At 39.3% G+C, this 19767-nt stretch overlaps 1 protein-coding gene across 2 annotated transcripts in view; it reads right to left on the reverse strand.

The window, feature by feature from the left end:
* Positions 1-7: 7 nt before the first annotated feature.
* Positions 8-19767, reverse strand: part of LOC122531891 (ras-related and estrogen-regulated growth inhibitor) — a 21894-nt gene continuing 2134 nt past the window's right edge. Inside the window, exons 1-5 of one of the 2 annotated variants that reach the window (XM_043660169.1) lie at positions 7586-7693; positions 2275-2536; positions 1873-2095; positions 1575-1761; positions 8-239 (exon numbers count right to left, since the gene is read on the reverse strand). In XM_043660169.1, the coding sequence (XP_043516104.1) occupies positions 57-239; positions 1575-1761; positions 1873-2095; positions 2275-2413 (732 nt within the window). In that variant the 5' untranslated portion in view covers positions 2414-2536; positions 7586-7693 and the 3' untranslated portion in view covers positions 8-56. Of the gene's footprint in view, positions 240-1574; positions 1762-1872; positions 2096-2274; positions 2537-7585; positions 7694-19767 lie in introns of those variants that run through there. The other variant, XM_043660170.1, reaches the window with a different exon arrangement.

The raw sequence follows: 19767 nt of genomic DNA on the forward strand, positions 1-19767 counted from the left end.
CTTTAACATCAACGTGACTTTACCGCGCAGCTTAAGCTCTAAACTCGCCTTCACGCTTAACGAAGCGTTCCTCGAACGGAGATGCTGAATCTCCTCTTGAGCGGAACAGGCGAAGGACGCCGGAGAACATCCAAGGTCCCATCGGTGGAAGCTCTCACCCTGAAGGAATTCATTTGTTGGCCAGAATTGCCCGGCAATTCCGTCAGTAGCTTGGAGATGTCAGTGAAAACGGCCATGACCTGTCGAATAAAAATAATCGAATCAATTCGCCGCTATCGTTAAATAACGCCGCGGGATTATCTAATTCAACCGCTATGACGATTATATTTGATATATTCTTCTCTCGTAAAGTACGTTTCAAAATTAATCTCTTTATCTCGTGCCAGTTTTTCGTTTGCTAACTCGTGCTTACACATTTGCCGTACACATAACGCGTTACGTCGCGTCTCCCTCTTCGTTTTTATTATCATTCGTCTATGCACCTTAGAGTTTATTTTATTTTATTTTTTTTTCTTTCAAACAGGTATGACGTTATCTTATGTATATCGCCGTGCCATTTGCACCTAATACACATAATTAATTGTGAAGCAAATTTTCAATTACGATACGCACATTTATGATAACGATAACGCCGGGACGATCGTTTCGAGATGGCGGCGGTATCGCCTGCTCGCTCCACGATACAGATTTTGTTTACCACTCGGCGATCACGCGTAAACGCCATGACCGGCTTCCCGGAGGAGTAAACAATCGTTTTAGAAAAATAAGGGGCTCGTGCGATCACGAGCCTAACGGCTTGATCGCAGGATCATCGATCGAAACAAAGGCGAAACGATCATCGATCGGCTCTTCCCTCGTTCTTAAAGCGGCGAGCAATAGAGCAGAATTTTAGCTGCTGAGATTTCCGATCGGCCGACACTTTCTTTCGCGATCGATGACGTGGCCGCTACGTCTCATGTCAGCCTCGTATCATCGACGAGACGAGACTTTACGAATATATTCAACTCGAGATATCAATCGGCCTGTCTGTCAAAGTTTTCGTGCCCGATAACGTGGTGTTGTGTCTGGCTCTGGTAAATTTCAGAAAATTTAAAAACGTGCGCTTCCTAGCTTTTGAAGAAGACGAAGAGACATTTTCGGAAGACTTTCTTTGAATCAACTCGCACGACACATACGTACGTACATATATCGGGTTGTGTACAGATACGGAATTTATTTGATTCGATGAATTCTTATATAGTGGAGTGTCTATAATATAACGTCGATTATTCGAGTTGATTCGTTTAGAAGAAAGAGACACAGCTTCTCTCTCTTTTTTTTTTTTTTTTATAAAAGCAATTTTTTTAGTTTACATTGGTTACCCCACAGATGCATATATCTGACGTAGATTATTACGTCGTTCACCGTAGCACGCAATGTCTTTTTTTAAGATCAGGTTATTGATGCACCATTGGCAATGAATCTATTATTATCCAGCTAACTACAGAGCACAAAGGCCAAGATAAAGGACACCCGGCGTGCAAACAATTATCCCCCGCGGTAAGTAGATAAAGAAATTGAAATGTCAGTGTTACCTGTTCGACGGATTCTCGGACGGATATTTCGTGAAATGCGTGGGCCTCGATCTCCTCGGCCCTTTGGCGACCCTCCGCCGTGGAAACCACCCTTTCGCCAGGAGTGTACGTTAAGTCTGCCTTATTCGCTATCAATATTACGATCGGGGGAACTTTTCTAGTTTTCCTCGCGTGCGATACCAAGAATCTTAAATAAATACACATATACACACACACACACACATACACACATTGGCTGAACATTGTCGTATACCGATCAATATTTCTTTCGATACAGGAGTGACAGGATTTTTCTCACCGAAGACGAGACGTTTCGTCGAAGCTGACACGATCGGATACAGAGTAAACGAGGACGATTGCGTCTGCCCATCGCAGCTTCAGTTCGGACGGCGGAGACAGAAATCCCGGGGGATCGGTTATCTCCCACGATGCATCCAGGAAACTGTCTACCTTGTAAATCCTCTCGATGGTACAATCGTACTCCCCTATGTATCGTCTCGTCACGAATCGCACTGCCATGGCTAACAGTTGACAATGTTAATGTTATCCTGTTGTCGTGTCGTGACGAACGAAACGAAATCGAGACTTTGTCCGAATTTCGTTGAGACATTCAGACGTTCAGAACGTTTAGGTTTTGGGGAAATTGGAAGCAACAGATATTTCGATTTAAAAAAAGCTTTCGGACTCTTAGGATCCTTACCAGTTTTACCGACACCTTGATGGCCCAGCAGGATCACTCTGATAATCTTCGGGTCCTTATTGGTGAGGCCAAGGTTCCAAGCTATCGGAGGGCTGATTCGTTTCTTTAACGACGCAGCTGGCGGACTGAATCTCTCCATGACTTGACTGCCACTGCATTCTCCCTGGGGTGTCTCATCGATTATGAACCTTCTCTTTCACCCGCTGGTATTCAGCAGTTGCGTTTATCACGCACGCATCCTTCACCCTTTCCTTCCATCGGCCTGTAAAATTCCGTTTCAATCCGATCGTAACTGCGAAAAATAGACTTTCCTTTTTTTTTTTTTTTCTTTTTAGTCTTCCAATTTTTTGGTAGATTTTCTATCTCACGTGATCTTTTCCCCTGTAGTCAATTGTTCAGAGTTGTCGATCAAGAATTTTTCTTGATCCTTTTCGTAAAACTTGGTCGTCGGATCTTGGTTTTCTTTTTTTTTCTTTTTAACTTGCTGCTGGATTTCGAGCAACACGACGACGTTTAAAATAGAAAGTTTATCAAATCATGGATACTTCGCTCGATAATCAATTATTTGAGTGATAAATGGGTCATCGTACGATCACGCGGGACACTGTATCAAGATTTTTATCGAGTATCGTTGCCGCTAGCGAGTGACGAGAATTAGAAAAAACTAAAAAAAATCTCGTTATCGTTTTGTCGATCGTTATTCCCTTCTGTGATCCCGGTCCATTATCCAGCGATGATCGAACGACGAATACAGGCGGTGGATCGCGAAAGCGGCACACACGTGAAAAATTCCCAGCGAACGCGCGTTCACGTGACTCTGTAGGACATCGAGGGAACGAAAGGTCGTTATACACGAACTTAATCAAGATCAGCGCGGTATCAGTGTGTCGCTGGGTCAAACAGCTCGATTTCGTAATATTTCGCGGCCTCCTGGAATGGAATAAAACCGGACATCGCGGCGGCTGCACCCGGTGGCCGCTCAGCTACAAACACGATCCTCCTCGCGACCTGGCACCGGCACGCGTCCGCAACAGTTATTATTACTTTTATATAAGAGACGCGCGGCCGACGGTTGGCCATTTATCGCGCTTTCGTTACGCCGTCCCGCATCGCGCGAACGATAGAACGAGCCGATAGAGCAAGCCTAACAGAATCTGGTGACTCACCCAGCGCGTGTGACTTCGGTTTCCCACCGTGTCGCGCGCGGTGTGGTTTTCGTAGTGCGATAGCGTTCGATGAAATATAGCGCACTAGATCGCCGATATTTATACTTTTTTTTATTTTTGCTTTCTTTCACGATCGTCGATACTCACAACCGGCCGACGTTTTCAATCGATCGAATCATACGAGACATCGTACGCAAGTATGAACGACGAAAAGTGGTCGCAGGTGATGGGTCGATCGTACGCGTGAATCCGCCGGTGAAACTGGCGAGTACATTTTTTTTCGGCGGTGGTGGCGCCGTCAGGGCAACGATAACCGACAGGGGCAACAAGTTACACGCGCGATAACCTCGTGGTAACTCGCGGATGAGGCCGCCATCGGGGAGCGGCACGCTTTCCTCCTGCACGGCCGACTTCGTGGCATTTATATTTAGATTATCAATGGCCGGGCCGGGATCCTCTACCAGGAAACACGGGACCGTTTAGAAGAATTCGACCGTTTAGGGATCCCTGGGACGTTGGTGTCCCTGATTACGCGCGATTATTTCGTTTTCACGCGACCACCAGTTCGTTTCCCCTCTCGTAAACTCTCGGTTTTCTGCCTGACTCTCTCTCTCGCGTACTTCGCCGTTGAATCAGCAGTTAAGTCAGCGAATTTAGGCGCGTCAATTATCATCGAACAACAAACACGGAAATTCCGTTTGCAGGAAAGCGGAAAAACGACGAAAGATTCGCGTGCCTCGCACGATTGTACGAAGAAGAAGAAGAAAAAAGAAAAGGAAAAAAAGAAAAAGGAACGGTGGAAAACAGATATCTCAGTCCTATTTTTAGACGAAGATTACGTTCTGCTGCACCGATTCCAATAGAAAACAAGTTATTTATTTTCAAGATTGAGCAATCCCGATCGATATTTTTAGTATAACGAGCCGTTAGATATCGTGTCGTTTTATCATCTAGGGGGCTAGAGGAGGCCTCCTAATTATGATCTACGAAGTCGCCCAAGTCAGCGTTTCGTACCTCGTTCGTTTCCCTCGTTTCTTCACCGAATTCCATTGGCTTATCTAAAAATATTCCATATATATGACCTTTTTTAAGTGAACCATTCGAGTCCCGTGCCGTTGCAGCCGTGTCTCTCGTTCTCTTGCAACAAGTATAGAACCATAACGATGCATGCATACGTGTGTAAACGTACGTGTGCAACGCAGAATCGGAGTGGCGCGCCATTTCTCGATTTGTTTTCACTAGACGTTTTCAAATCGTGTTGTTTCATCTCGCCGAGAGTTGCCTGAATCATGTTTCACATCATTCAGAGGGACGCCTCGTAAGATATAGCTGTCGTAATATATATATATATTCGTACACGAGTACTTATGGCTAAATGGTCCCGGTTCAGTTGCCTTCGTGTGTATGTGTGTATCCTCTTCATGATATATTTCCCTCGAGTTATCAATTATCTCCGAGTCGTTTTTCCCGAGTTTTACAAAAAAAAAAAATACCACATTGTATGTATACATATATACAATATATATATATGTCTGCTTGAAACAAGACATTCTGACTACTTTCGACAACGGCGACGTGACGCGACGCGACGCGACGCGACGGTTGCTGACAGCTGCTTATCAAAGTGCCACTGACAGTGATTCACTGCGCACGAACCGTTTAATACGCGATCGTACGATAAGATTAACCTTATCTGTCCATGCTATCTGCGTCAACTTGCCGATCGCATTTCTGTCTTAATCGTCATAATCAAAGGATACTACGAAAAGGGACGAGACACTCGAGTCCTGATGTGGAAGAGAAACGGTTCACACGGCGCCGCGGATCACACCACGTATCACGAAATTTATTTCCACGATAGCGTACCCGAAATATACATTTGTTGACAGCTCTGTGATTTATCTAAGAGCTCGAAGAAGAAGAAAAAGAAAAAGAAGAAGAAGAAGAAGAAGAAGAAGAAAAAAGAGGAAAAGAAGAGAAAGAAACCAGATAAGATTGGTAATTGAAAAAATTGAAAAAGGCGCCCCCGTAATCTCGTTGGATGATAGCGTTTGTTCAAACGTTTCGACTTTGATGGACGTTTTACGTTGTCCGTTTTTATCAAACACGCCTGCTCCTTTTTCACCCCTTTTCTCTCGCTCAACTACCTTTTCTTCGAACGATGTTTCGAATGACGCGAGATGAAACGTGAGTTTCGGGGAAACGACTGATCTTACGATGTGATTTTCATTTAATCACCGTGCTGTTTAATAAACGCGCGTTTCGCCAGGGAAAGGGTTACGTATCTGCTTTGCGTAACGCTTCAAAAAACGATCGTGAAGTGTAAATTTACGGGCCCGTGAATTCGAACAGATCGAAAGACAAGAATAAACGTTCACGCAGAACTTATATTTATATTTTATTATTAACTTGTATTTAATATTAATATTTAATTTATATTTAATATATAAAAATATTAATATTTAATTTATGTTTAATATATAAAAATATTAATATTTAATTTATGTTTATTATATAAAAATATTAACATTTAATTTATATTTAATATATAAAAATATTAACATTTAATTTATATTTATTATATAAAAATATTAACATTTAATTTATGTTTAATATATAAAAATATTAATATTTAATTTATGTTTAATATATAAAAATATTAACATTTAATTTATGTTTAATATATAAAAATATTAACATTTAATTTATGTTTAATATATAAAAATATTAACATTTAATTTATGTTTAATATATAAAAATATTAACATTTAATTTATGTTTAATATATAAAAATATTAACATTTAATTTATGTTTATTATATAAAAATATTAACATTTAATTTATGTTTAATATATAAAAATATTAACATTTAATTTATATTTAATATATAAAAATATTAACATTTAATTTATATTTATTATATAAAAATATNGTGTATGCACGCTTCTGCCATTCAATTACGGCGCTCGTCGATGAAAAAAAAAAAAAAAAAAAAAAAAAAAAAAGAAAGAAAGAGGAAGGAACTTATCGATACGAGTATTGAAACCGAAGCAAGCAAGACTGCGCCGCCGTTATACTGCGCGTGACTCATTGAGGTGTTGATAATCCGCGATCGAAATTAGTAAACAAGCGGTCGTTTGTTTCTCTGCCTGATCAGCGAGACTTTTTCCGGTAAAAAGCCAATCTCGCTCTCGTTGCTTCTGCCTACTGTTGACTCCATTGCCTGCCCGTTATTTATTCGTACGTTCCCGCCGATAAAACCTCCGGCTTGCATGTGGTGCTCCACCGCGGAGGAAACGAGCGGTCGCACCGCTCCCGACAAACAGATATCGGATCTTTCGAAGAATAAATTCTCTTCTGGCCAACTGCATAATGCGTTACGTCTCTTCGGGGGCGTTATATAATTGTTATGCGTGTGCGTTTCGTTCTTATCGAATTTGTTGTTGTTTGCCGCTGTAGTCCCCGGTGCCCCTATTATCAATTCAAATTCGGTTTCGAAACAGCTCGCCAACTCTCGCGAGCAACAACGACCGACTGAAATTCCCTTTCTGCTCGACTTTCAGCCACGTCGAAACGATCTTCGCACCACGAACCGAACTTGAAAATTACCTGACCTCGCAGGTGAATTTTGGCTCAGACTGTTGAAGATCCTATCCTTCGATAAGAAGATAAAACTATCCTACTGTATATTATGCGAGCGAAAAAATTCTGTTGCGAGAAGCATCTGGTATCTTCGACGAATTTTCCATGGCCGACGAGCCGCGAAAAGCTTCCCGAAAAAGCTGCTCGCCGCGGCCTGACACGATTTCCTATCGAAAGATAGGCGAAAGATTGTTGACCAGGCTGGAGGATATCTTTCTGTCTACCAGTGATCCTCTCTCTCTCTCTCTCTCTCTCTCTCTTTCACGCGCGCGCGCGAGCGCGTTTATTAATAACCTCTCGCGAGGCTGGCTCGTAAAGAAATCCACCGCCAGCCCCGAGAATAATTACGGGCAATAAAGATTGCCGGTTTCAATTATAACGCGATCGGCTCATTAACGGCTGAGTTTTCAACGTACTCTCCGCCGGCCCTTTCTCTCTCTCTCTCTCTCTCTCTCTCTCTCTCTCTCTCTCTCTCTCTCTCTCTCTTTTCCAATTGACTGACCTCTGAACCAACGTGAACGTCCAAGAAGACGATAGCGCGACCCGTTCCGTTCCGTTCCATTCCGTTCCGTTCCGTTCTCTCTGTTTTTCCTCTCTGTCTCTTTCTGTTTTCGCCAGGAGAAAGAGCAAAGCCTGGATGTGTCATGCACCTTATTGAATATCTCTCGTGTTTGTCCGCGAGAACGACCATTACGTATGAGCATCAGCAGCACGCCTTTTACACACACACACACACACACACACACATGTATATACGTGCGTAATATATAATTGTTGCAGCGGCGGCCGCGCCGCGGGGTAAAGTTTCATGTTTAAATATAGAACAATAACAGAACGACGCGGACGAGTGCAGCGTAATATTCCGAATATTTAGTCGGCTGCCGCGAGATGGGAAAAAGCGTCGTTTGATAAGGGGGAGAGAGAGCCGAGGGGGAAGTTTAATAGTCGCCACGCGAGACCGATGGAAACTTGGACGACGATTCGATTTGGCGAACGAATTTGTTTACTTTCCCATCTGTGGACGTTGATCTCGGATATCGTTTGGATTTAGGTTTTCATCGGAAGCAAACGCCTCCGTGTTGGGAAAGCCAGAAATTTTGTTTCATTGGTTTGCAATATTGATTTCACACAAAAAAAAAAAGAAAGAGTCGAGATAACGTTAGGAGAAGTGTACAAATTTTCTATGCGCATGATCCCGTGGCGTGTTTACTCGGGGTGGATCCAGACTTGGGATATTCGATTCGTTTAAGGAGGCAGGACAGTTTGACGGGAAACTGAAAATTACGAATACTTTGGAGAACTCAGAGAAAAAAGTACATATTTGATTGACATGAGCTTTTTTGGTTTAACAGCACATTACGAACTATAAAAACATTAAAAGAGAAAAAAAGAGGGTTCTTGTTTAACTTTTACGTAACTTTTTTTTACATTGCTCGTCGGTGTGCATGATTCCAGTCAAATAGGATTAGCTGCAACAAAAGGGTAGAAAAAGTTCAAAAGTAAACAATATTCTCTAGGGATTGACCATCCAACATTTTCATTTTTGTGAAAATTATGAAAATATAAATTATTTGACGTGTCGAATTTGTGCCAAAAATTTCTACGTTTTTTTGTTTATACTTTTCGAAATTGTTAAAAATTAAAAAATGTTCGATCGTCGATCCCTNCCGTTTCTAAAAACCTAGTTTCGAGAAAAACGCGTTGAAAGTTTCAGAACGTCATTTTTCATACGTATCCTTTACTTACTTTGTTTACTTACACAACGACACAACTGAAATTGAATCCAAGTCCCCTAATATTCGATTCGCCAAAAGTAACATTTGAATCAGACGATTCAAACTTTATAATACTGCTTAAAGTTGTAAACAGTGATACAAATTCAATTATTCTGTATCCGCGGATTTATTATTACACCTTAGAATAAGTCGTTTTAAAGGCTGCCACCTTTCGTATCTTATTTCTAAGACTTCAAACTGCCATTTAAAACAAAAACAAAAGAAAAATCGATTTTTCTGAAAATTTCAAACTGTCCTCACCTCTTAAGGACCAAGCATCGATAAATACGAATGGAAGGATCAATTTTTTTTTTTATATGTAATACTGCGTACACACGTCACGAATATTTAAACTGCAGTAAAGTAACTTCACGTGATTTTCAATGATTAATAGCTGCGTAATCGTGATCTCACGTGTAATTTTACATTTTGCAAATTCTTAGGCAGAACCTGCAAACGAGAAGTAGTCGCCGATCGTTGCACGTTTGCGAATGTTGGTGCACGAAGGCCACGAAAATTGAATTGAAAAAAGTTCTGTCCGCGCCGTTAAAGCTGTTAAAATATCACAACCGGCGTAAATAAATATGCGTGTCTACACAACGAACAGATGCTATGGGACGTGGATGTTTTCTGACCGGTACAACGATAAGGGTGTCGTCGACACCAGTCGGTTCCAGCGACGCAGCCAGGTCGATCGTGGCGTCTGAACTTGGACCTCGACGGCGTAAATCAGCAAAACAACCGTCTCGGCAGATTGCACGCATAATTGTATTTTTATACTCGGCTATCCTCGCGCCACTCCCTCGGCCAATTTGTATATCATCCCCTCGTCTCGCCGAGAGAAGTTCGTAGATCGTTGTCGATTAGAAAACAAAAAAAAAAGAAAAAATAGACGAGGAGCAACTTACTTTGAAGCTTTGAATTGCTGCAGAATGAAAATTGATTCGTCTTAGTTGTCGCCTGCGATAATTATTTTATTACTTTTATTATTATTTTATTATTTATATCAATTGTTACTGATAATTATTTTTATTATTATTTTATTATTCAATTATATTAAAATTATTATTGATAATTATTTTATTATTATTTTGTTATTTTACTGCGCCAAGAATATAGAATTTTTTTTATGGATTTACCACAATTTAAAACTCTCTCCATTTGAAAGCGATCGCGGGCAGCTTAGGAGAGCAAAGGAAGATCCCAGAAAGACCTAAGGTACAAAAAAAAAAAAAAGAGAAAGAAAAGAAAAAGAGAGGAGAGCAAGAAGAAGGGAGGTGCCGGTGACAAATTTTTTTTTTTTTTGCTCGGTAGATTTGCGTGTTTGCCACTTATTAACGGTAATCACGGTAACGTGGTGTGTGTGAATCGGGTTGAAGAGCAGCATCAGCCGGCTGACGATAGCTTGGTCAGAGGTCAGGCCGCGTGCACTAATGCTTAGCAATAGCGAGAGGGGCGAGCGTGCATGAGCAAGGTGCATGATCAGTCAACGACAATGAGGTAAGTACGGATGGTAACGGCAGATTAGGATGATCCTCGACCAACACTCGCGGAGACCTACTTCTTTCACGTGTATCGCGACTCTCTCGAGCGCCGCGATCCCTCCCTCACGATCCATCTGCTCGCCCATCCGTCTAACGAGTCAATTCAGGAAGCTCGGATCGTTCAGCTGTAGATTAATCCAACTGTGCAGCTGAACCGCATATAAAGCACCGTCTGCGGATTAGACCAACTTGCTTTTCATAATTACGGCCTGGGAGTTTGATACTTGAGATTCGAACGAATTGAGAGTTGAAACATTGTCGAGTCTTGACAAGGTTTTTTCTCGTTCGATCGCGATCGTCGGGATTATCGAGGAATTTAGGAATTCTCGAATTTTCTGCAATCGATCGATTTATTTTGCCGTATTTTGGCAAATATATTTATTAATTTATATTTATAACAGATTTATATATATTTATTAATATTATTCATATTATATTATTTATATTAATATTATTATATTATAAATAAATTATATTAAAATAATATAATTATTTATTTATATAATAGTAAATTATATAATAAATAATATATAATAAATTATTTTATATATTATATATTATTATATATTATATATTATATATATAATAAATTATTTATTTATATAATAATAAATTATATAATAAATAATATATAAATAAATTATATTAAAATAATATAATTATTTATTTATATAATAATAAATTATATAATAAATAATATATAATAAATTATTTTATATATTATATATTATTTATTATATATTATTATATATTATATATTTATATATATTTATATATATTTATTATATATTATTATATATTATATATTTACATATATTTATTATATATTATTATTTATTATATATATATTAATTATGGTCCGTGTATTTTGTCTTTTTCCTTTAGAATTCCCTGTTTGGAAACGGCATCGTTGCGAACCGATTGAATCACAAGCAGATAATTTCTTGACAAATTTAGGAAAATTGCTCGAAGAGACAATTGATAATCTTTTATCTCGCGAATCTTCCCGAATCAAGGCGTAAGAACTCGAGGAGCTGACACGAATCGAGCTGGCGAATCTGTGCCAATAAACCGTGGAGTCTGGTGACTCGAGAGGTTAACGTGCGAAATAATTTACGATGGAAACGAGCAAACGGAAACTGAGGCCACTTTGTTCCTAAATTTATCGATCAACATCCGCAATTTGATGATCGACGTCAGCATAAAATTGTTCCAACCAACGATCAACCAACACCGGATCACCGTGTCGTGCGACATCGTGAAATTAACTCGAAAAACCCGTCGGATACTTTTTCAATCTCCTCAGTTTCCTATTCGAACTATACTTTTCCCGGAGTGTAATAATTGATCCCCATGGTGCTGGAAAGGTATCTCGCAAACGTCGAGTCAATTGGGAAACAATTATGCCAATTACGGTCCAGCCAGAGGCACAATCATTGTGTTTGATCATTTAACCGAGGCGATTGCCGAACGAGGCAATAGGTGAATTAGATCACTAAGCTGAATTATTTTCGCCAATCATTCTGCCTCTCGGTCTGCTCGAGTTCCGTCCCATTCGATTAGTGTAAACCCTACTATTAACCTATTGAGCCTGGCCTATCGTAAATGCCGCGTGTTAGGTGCTCGCTCTGGTTCACCGTGATTGCTCCCCTAAATAAAGAAGTGATATTACAGTGGCATATAATCGGCTTCGTCGCTCGTCTCAATCAAATATTCATGCCACTTGTCAATCTTTATATATATGTATACATATACACATATATATATATATACATATACACATATATCAAGTGTATAATTACTCGAGAATCGATCGAACTCCACTTCGTTTCACGTGAATTTCCAAATTCTCTTTTTTTGGAGAGAAGGACATTCTCACCTGTTCGAGACACACCGCGTGTCCTTGGCTAGCTAGCTAGCTCATGCTAGCCAGCGCTCGACGCCTCAACATGGCGTTTATCGTCGACGATTCCGCGAGAGCGTAAGATGGCGATTGCCAGGCGTTTCGCGCTCGCGCGCACGCTCCTTAACCTAACACAGCTCAATCTCACGAACGATTTGTCCCGAAGTTTACCCTACATATTCAATTTAGACGGTTAGACTCGCTCGTTGCATGCATCACGATTTTATTACACCGCACCGGGCACCGCTGATAACGCGGCGGCGATCCTGCGTGCGTCTGAGTTCTCCTCTTCGAATTCTCCTCGCGCAGAAACGTTTGCAAAGTGGCAGGTAGCTTCTTTCGAAAGAATTTTTTCAACTTTTTTCTCGTCGAAATGTTGGCGATCTTCTCTTGACAATTCTCACGAATTTCGTGGCAATTCCCTCTCCTCTTCAAGTTCTCTCTCAACTGGTGAATTCGGAGGGAAACGTCGGGCGAAACGATTGCCGCTGGCGCGCGATAATGCGAATTGTTATTTCCTCGATTTCGTCATATCGGTCTCAGGTCGTACACGAGCCGACCTTAGACCTCCTGGACGCGTCTTGCTTCTCGTCCACCCTCTGCCTTGATCCGTAATAACCGACGAGACTCACCTAAGTTCAGTTCGAAACTACTACATCAGGTTTGAATTTACTGGAGAAAAGGAAAAAGGAAAGGATGAAATTTGAAAGATTTGCGCAGAAGCCTTGTCGCAGACATTTTTAGAAATGGTCTTCGGAATGTAACGTCAAAGGGAGGAGGGAAACTTTGGTCTTTTCCAAGGTCTGGATTCACTGTCCGACGAACCTTGTACTTGTTTACAATTCTTCCGATCGTGTCGCGTCCCATTTCCCGCCGATAATTTTTCACATCCTCTGGATCAAGGCTGAACAAGTGCGAGTCGATGGGGAAGTAAACACATCGGTGGAGAAACTGAAATCTCCAGAATCGTGAAATAATTTGGAAACGAGTGACGAGCAACGATCGAGGAAAGACAGATCGATCTTGATTCAGATATTCGCAACTGATTAGCTGATGTTCGTAAAAAATCTCGAGCAATCGACTTTTACTTGGATTTTGCTACGATTTCAACGTGTCATGTGCAATGTCAATCTCTGATTTGCTTTTACTGGACTCAAAGTGTTCAGGAGGGAGTTATGCGAGCACTGTATTTTTAAAAAGTGTGAGAAATATCTTCTTACATCATTTATTTTTATTAATTTCGTTAATGTTACAGTCTATTACTACAATTAGACACGCGCGCTACGTAATAGTAGATTGCTTAAAATACAAGTAAACATTCCTAAGCAGACAAGATTAGATGAACGATAAGAGAATAAATTGGACCGATTTTTCATCCTGTTGTCACAGATTAAAACATGAGACGTCGCGAGATATATTTATTACTTCATGCATCGCACACACAAACACACACACACACATATACATATAAATACAGCTTTTATTAATTTATTTTTATTGATTATTTATCGATTATATTGTAGACATGCATGTTTCATAAAATACAAGTAGATAACAAAAATTTCTAAGCAGACAAGGTTAGACGAACGATAAAAGAATAAATTAGAACAATTCTTCATCTTGTTTTAAAACCTGAGACATCGTATATATATATATATATATATTTATTATTTCATGCATCGTACGTATATGTCATAAATATCATAAATACAGCTTTTATTAATTTATTAATTCTTATTAATTACGTATCGATTACACGTGTATTTCTTCAAGTGCAAGTAAACATCGATTTCTAAGCAGGCAAGATTAAACGAACGATAGGAGAATGTTAGAACGATTCTTCATCCTGTGTCAAAACTCAACATACCCTATATTCGTTACTTATACATATATACGTATCACAAATATAGTCTTTATTAATTATGTACACTGTTAGTTACATCATAAATGTGTATATTTCTTAAAGTGCAAGTATACTCTTCTTTTTCGGGCGACAGGCAAGATCAGATGAAGAAACTATTTAAGACAAACGTCTTTACGTATTATCATTGGCACAGTTTTCCAAAACTGTGGGGACGTTCGAGAAACACTCGAGAGATCGGCACGCATTGGCACGTGTCGCGCTGCCATCAGTAGTGCGAGCCAGTACCTAGTCAGCCCGAAATTCCAGACACGTCTCGCGAATCGCCCTCGGCCGTCAGACAGCTCGCACATCTCAGAAAACTGTCGTCGAAGCGTGTATCCGTCGATGACGGATGCGTGGAAAAACGAACCACCTTCGGATCATCCAACTGCACGTTCGTGCTCGCTCGAACCGGAGTGTGAGAGCAGAGTGGCGCGTGTGCGAGCTTTATCGCTCCCCCGCGAGCCACGTAGCCTCGATTTCAAAGTGCAGTCAACAACGCGTGTGTGCACGTGATTCACAGCCGAATCACGGACCTAGATATTCGGACACAGCTGCACGACCGCGTTTCCGCCATCCCACATCAGACGAAAAATCGCCGTCTGCAGTGGAGAAAGCACAGATAGTTCCAGAAGTGCGAACTTAGAGGGGTATTCTGGAAATCCAGAAAAAAATCGACTTTTTTTTGGGAGATTTCTTTTTCTAAGGAAACCATGATACATTTTGGTATGCAGTTTCCGCACACAGGTTTCAGTTAGGTTTGGGTTAGGTTTGGGTTTTATTCATACTTGAAGAGTATTTGCAATTTTTTTTTTTCTTTTTTTGGCGAAATTAACGATAATTGTGGAAATTATATAGCCTTAGGTAAAGCATGTTTTTAAAAACATTCGGTTCGAGTGGCTGACGTGATTCAGGGCCACCAGGTTATTTGAAACTTAGAAAATGCATCTTAATTAGTATGAATATGGCTATCCCACGAACCACGGATACAACGAAATTCCGAAAATTAAAAGAGTGGCAGTATTTTGAAGATAAAATGTCGATTTCTCTTGTGCTTTTTGTCCTTTAGGTGGTAAAAAAAAAAAACCTAGAAAAAAACATCAGTTTTTGACGTCCGTAGTTCATGCGATAAAGGTACATCCGGTGAAGATCTCCTCCAAATTTCAAGTCAATCGGTCAGCGAGTTTAAAAAATATGGAGAAATGCATTTGAAGTTCTTGTTACCCGTTGTACAAAAATATTCATACTTATACGATCAATCGGGCAGTACAAAAAATAAAATATTATAAAATAATAATAACATAAAAATAAATATAATAATATTATAAAATAAAATATTTGAATTAAATAATAATATTAATATTATAAAATAAATATATTAATAATATTATAAAATAAATATTATTATGAAATAAAAATATTATAAAACAATAATATTATAAAATAAAATATTTTCTCAGAAAAACACGTTTGTTACCCGTTGTACAAAAATGTTCATATTTAGGTTGCTAGCAGTACACCGTTTCCTTTAGACATCTATAACTTTGCCAATTTCACGAATTCAAACAAATCCTTTTGCATAGGTATTCTCGAAAGCATATACTTTGAGAAAATGTAAAAAAAAATTGATTCTTTTAAGCCGGATTACCAGAATATTCCCTTAACCTCATTCTCACTGGGGGACAGATCGAAGTCTAAACACGATTGCGAAATTCCATTGTATAGTCTGTCACGGAGTGATTATTACCAACAGATCGTTGTTTACGTTGTATTTAGCTGTAAGGGTGTACAAATCGCGGGAATAAAATGGGATAATTACAGAAGGGAGAATTAATAAAACATCTTATTACAGATTGATTTTTTACGTTCTCTTTATTCAACATTTTCATCGCAATATTATCGTTACAGTTTCAAATATTATTGTTTCATTTTCAACAACTGATAATCGTAAATCGGAAGGGACGCTCTTTCCACTCGAAAAGTCACTCGCAGTTGAAAGGATAGAAACGCGACGACTTTGTAAAATTTGCTTCCTTTGCTTCTGCCGGTTCTGCTGGAACGTACAGCGTCGAATATAATTGTCTTGGTTATTTATAAGCTCTAACAAGAAGTACGACAAGCGATATTGCTCTAGCTCTTTTGTTTAGTTGCCAATGAATTTTGAGACGATATTTGCGAGAACGTTGAAACCACTTTTTCGAAAAGAGTTCTAGGAACGTTATTATTTTCCATACGCAGTGCACTTTCTCGCCGAGGAATATAAAAATCTCAAATTTCGATTGAACAAAGGAATTATTTAGTTTAAACAAATTACGTCGTACATTATCGTCGTGATATTGTGCTGTTCCCGAGCTCTTCAAGTGCTACTTGAAAAAAAAAAAAGAGAAGAAAGAAATTAACGCCAACGTAGCAAACTTTTGGTAAAAATACTTATCGCTGATAAAATTGCCGAGTCTCGTTTTGAAAGAACCGAGAGAAACTTTGCGCACCAAGATTGTCGACGTTAATCTACGTTATTAGAGAGATTATCTGCCCCGGCGTTAATAAAGATTTCTTCGTCAAAAAATTCCATCGCACGCTAATCGAGGAGGTAATAAACCCTCGGTTATAAATAAATTCTCTAATCGTTCTGAGAAGTTTCAAAAAAAAAAAAAGTTCTTGCATACTTGTCCAGAACGCTTTCTTCGACAGTGAAATTCGTAGGTGAAATTTCACTTGAGTAATCGTCAGTGACATTGATGAGCGTCTGGTCGACCCAATTTGCCTGCAAACGATCAGTAGAATAAGATAACGTCACAAATGCCGTTGGATTTTTTCGTTGCAACTCGCATCGATCGAAAAGCGCAATTTTGAGACTGCGCTTAGAGAAAAAGAAAAAAAGAGGGAAAAAGTGGGGACTTTGATGCTTATTCCAGCTTATTACCGCAAGCGCGATAACGCGATACCGCTGAAATTATCGGTTAAGGGGTCAGGGCAGTTCGAAATTTTCGAAAAATCGATTTTTTTTTCGTTTTTGTTTTAAATAGTAGTTTGAAGTAAGAAATCTTATCTTAGAAATAAGATACAAAAGGTGTAAAAGTCCTTTAAAACGACTTATTCTGGGGTAGATAATAAGTGGGGTTATAATATATATAACATATAATATATAATATAATATAATACATATAATATATAATATATAATATAATACAATACATATAATATATAATATAATATAATACATATAATATATAATATATAATATAATCATAACTGGGGTTATAATAATAAATCCGCGGATACAGAATAATTGAATTTGTATCGCTTTTTTACAACTTTAAGCAGTATTATAAAGTGTAAATCGTGTGATTCAAATGTTACTTTTGGCGAATCGAATATTGGGGGACTTGGATTCAATTTAGTTGTGAATTGTAAGAACTGTGAGCCGCGATGTATAAGTAAAAAAAGTAAGTAAAGGATACGTATGAAAAATGACGTTCTGAAACTTTCAACGCGTTTTTCTCGAAACTAGGTTTTTAGAAACGGCGTGCGAGANGAAACTTGGTACGTATCTTTAGTGTAACATTTACTAGGGATCGACGATCGAACATTTTTTAATTTTTAACAATTTCGAAAAATATAAACAAAAGAACGTAGAAATTTTTGGCACAATTTCGACACGTCAAAAACAAATAGCTGTTATTTTCATAATTTCATCAGAAAAATGAAAATGTTGGATCGTCAATCCCCAGAGAATATTGTTTACTTTCGAACTCTTTTTGCCCTTTTGTTGCAGCTAAAGCTCCTGTTTGGCTGGAATCATGCACACCGATGTGGAATGTAAAAAAAAGTTACGTAAAAAGATGTCGTTAAAAAGTTAAACAAGAGCCATCTTTCTTTTCTCTTTCTAATGTCGCTTTTTATAGTTCGTAATGTGTTGAAATAAACCACGAAAGCTCGTGTCAATTAAATATATAAAATACTTTTCTTTTTTTACTATCCCTCCTAAGTATTCGTAATTTTTCGGCCCGACAAACTGTCCTGCCCACTTGAAATGATCTCAGCGCGGCGTTGAAGTTACTCGGCGATCGCGTATACGTCTCGAGCGTATCCGATAATCGCTGACGATAGAAAGGAATGTCCTACGTCGACGAGTCAGCTTACAATTACGCAAATGGCAACCTGTTCGCGCAACGAAACGATAAATCGACACTCGGCGTGGTGTCGCGTGACGCCGTGTCTCACCTTTATGTTCGATCGCCGAGAATTTTCGTGAACTTGCGAGCGAACTCACAGCTTTCGTGATTGATCAGTTCGACATCGCTGGAAACACGTACGAGGCCGAGCGTTATCGGACACGAACGACGGATGAGAGGCCGATGCATCGGATAATCCAGCGAGAAACAGCGATAACGAGTGAACTCTCTGGCGCAACGCGCCACTATTCAATTTGTTTTCACATTTAATCACAAACAAATTACACGTGGCAATTTTTTCCACGCGGCGCGTATCGATGTGTGCGCGTACGAGGAAGCGATTTGGTTTCCGTAAACTAAATAAGATACGAGGGGCAGCGTTATTAACGTTCCCGCGCCGATTTCTTTTCCCCATTTTCCCCTCTGATCTCCCAATAAACTCGCCGATTACAAGTTCCCTCGAGGAGGAGGATAGGGGAACAGCGCGAAGCGGAACGTTAATCATTGCAATTTCGTGAGAAAAGAGTTCCTTCCGGGGAAGAAAGATTGAGAAAAAGAAAAAGAAAAAAGAAGAAGAAGAAGAAGAAACAAAAGAGAACACTTGTTGAAAATAAAATCACGCAAGGACGAAGCTATCGTGAAAGGATCGTAATGAAACCTTGCAGCCTGCGCTGTTCCATCCAGCTTGTAATACCAGTAATACCGAACGAGAACGCGTAGAAGAAGTATCGGTATTGCAATCTCGCGAAACCCGTTACGCGAGTCTATAAATACCATCCCGTTTGCATAACCGGGCAGGAAAGTGATCAGAAATAGAGAAACAATGAGGAGGCCGGTAATAAAAATCCATCCGGCGACCGGTTTCTTTCTTTCTTTCTTTCTTTCTTTCTTTCTTTTTTCTTTCTTATTTTTCTTCTTCTTCTTCTTCTTCTTCTTTTGTCTTTCCGTGAGCTGTCTCGTCTTTCGTAGTTTTAACAAACGTCGAAAATAAACGAGACAGGCTCGACTTTAGCTGAAACAACAGAAACTTTTCCCGAGATACGTTTCGATTACACTCGGGTAAATCAATATCGAGTGCTGACGACCCGTAAATCGATACCGTTCGAGTCGTACGGAAAACAGAAATGGGCAAAATACTGCGCGCGAGAGCTACAGATACTCGGGAGAGATTAATTTAAAAAAAAAAAAAAATTATGTTGTAAAATAGAAACGATCCCACGACGTTCTTTTATCTGACGAATGACAGAAAGAAGGCGAAAAGTTAAGGGAGTATTCTGGTAATCCGGCATAAGAGAATCAATTTTTTTTTTTTACATTTTCTCAAAGTATATGCTTTCGAGAATACCTATGCAAAAGGATTTGTTTGAATTCGTGAAATTGGCAA

This window comes from Frieseomelitta varia, unplaced genomic scaffold, assembly GCF_011392965.1.
Source record: "Frieseomelitta varia isolate USP_RPSP 00005682 unplaced genomic scaffold, Fvar_1.2 scaffold_422, whole genome shotgun sequence".
Lineage (NCBI taxonomy): Eukaryota > Metazoa > Arthropoda > Insecta > Hymenoptera > Apidae > Frieseomelitta > Frieseomelitta varia.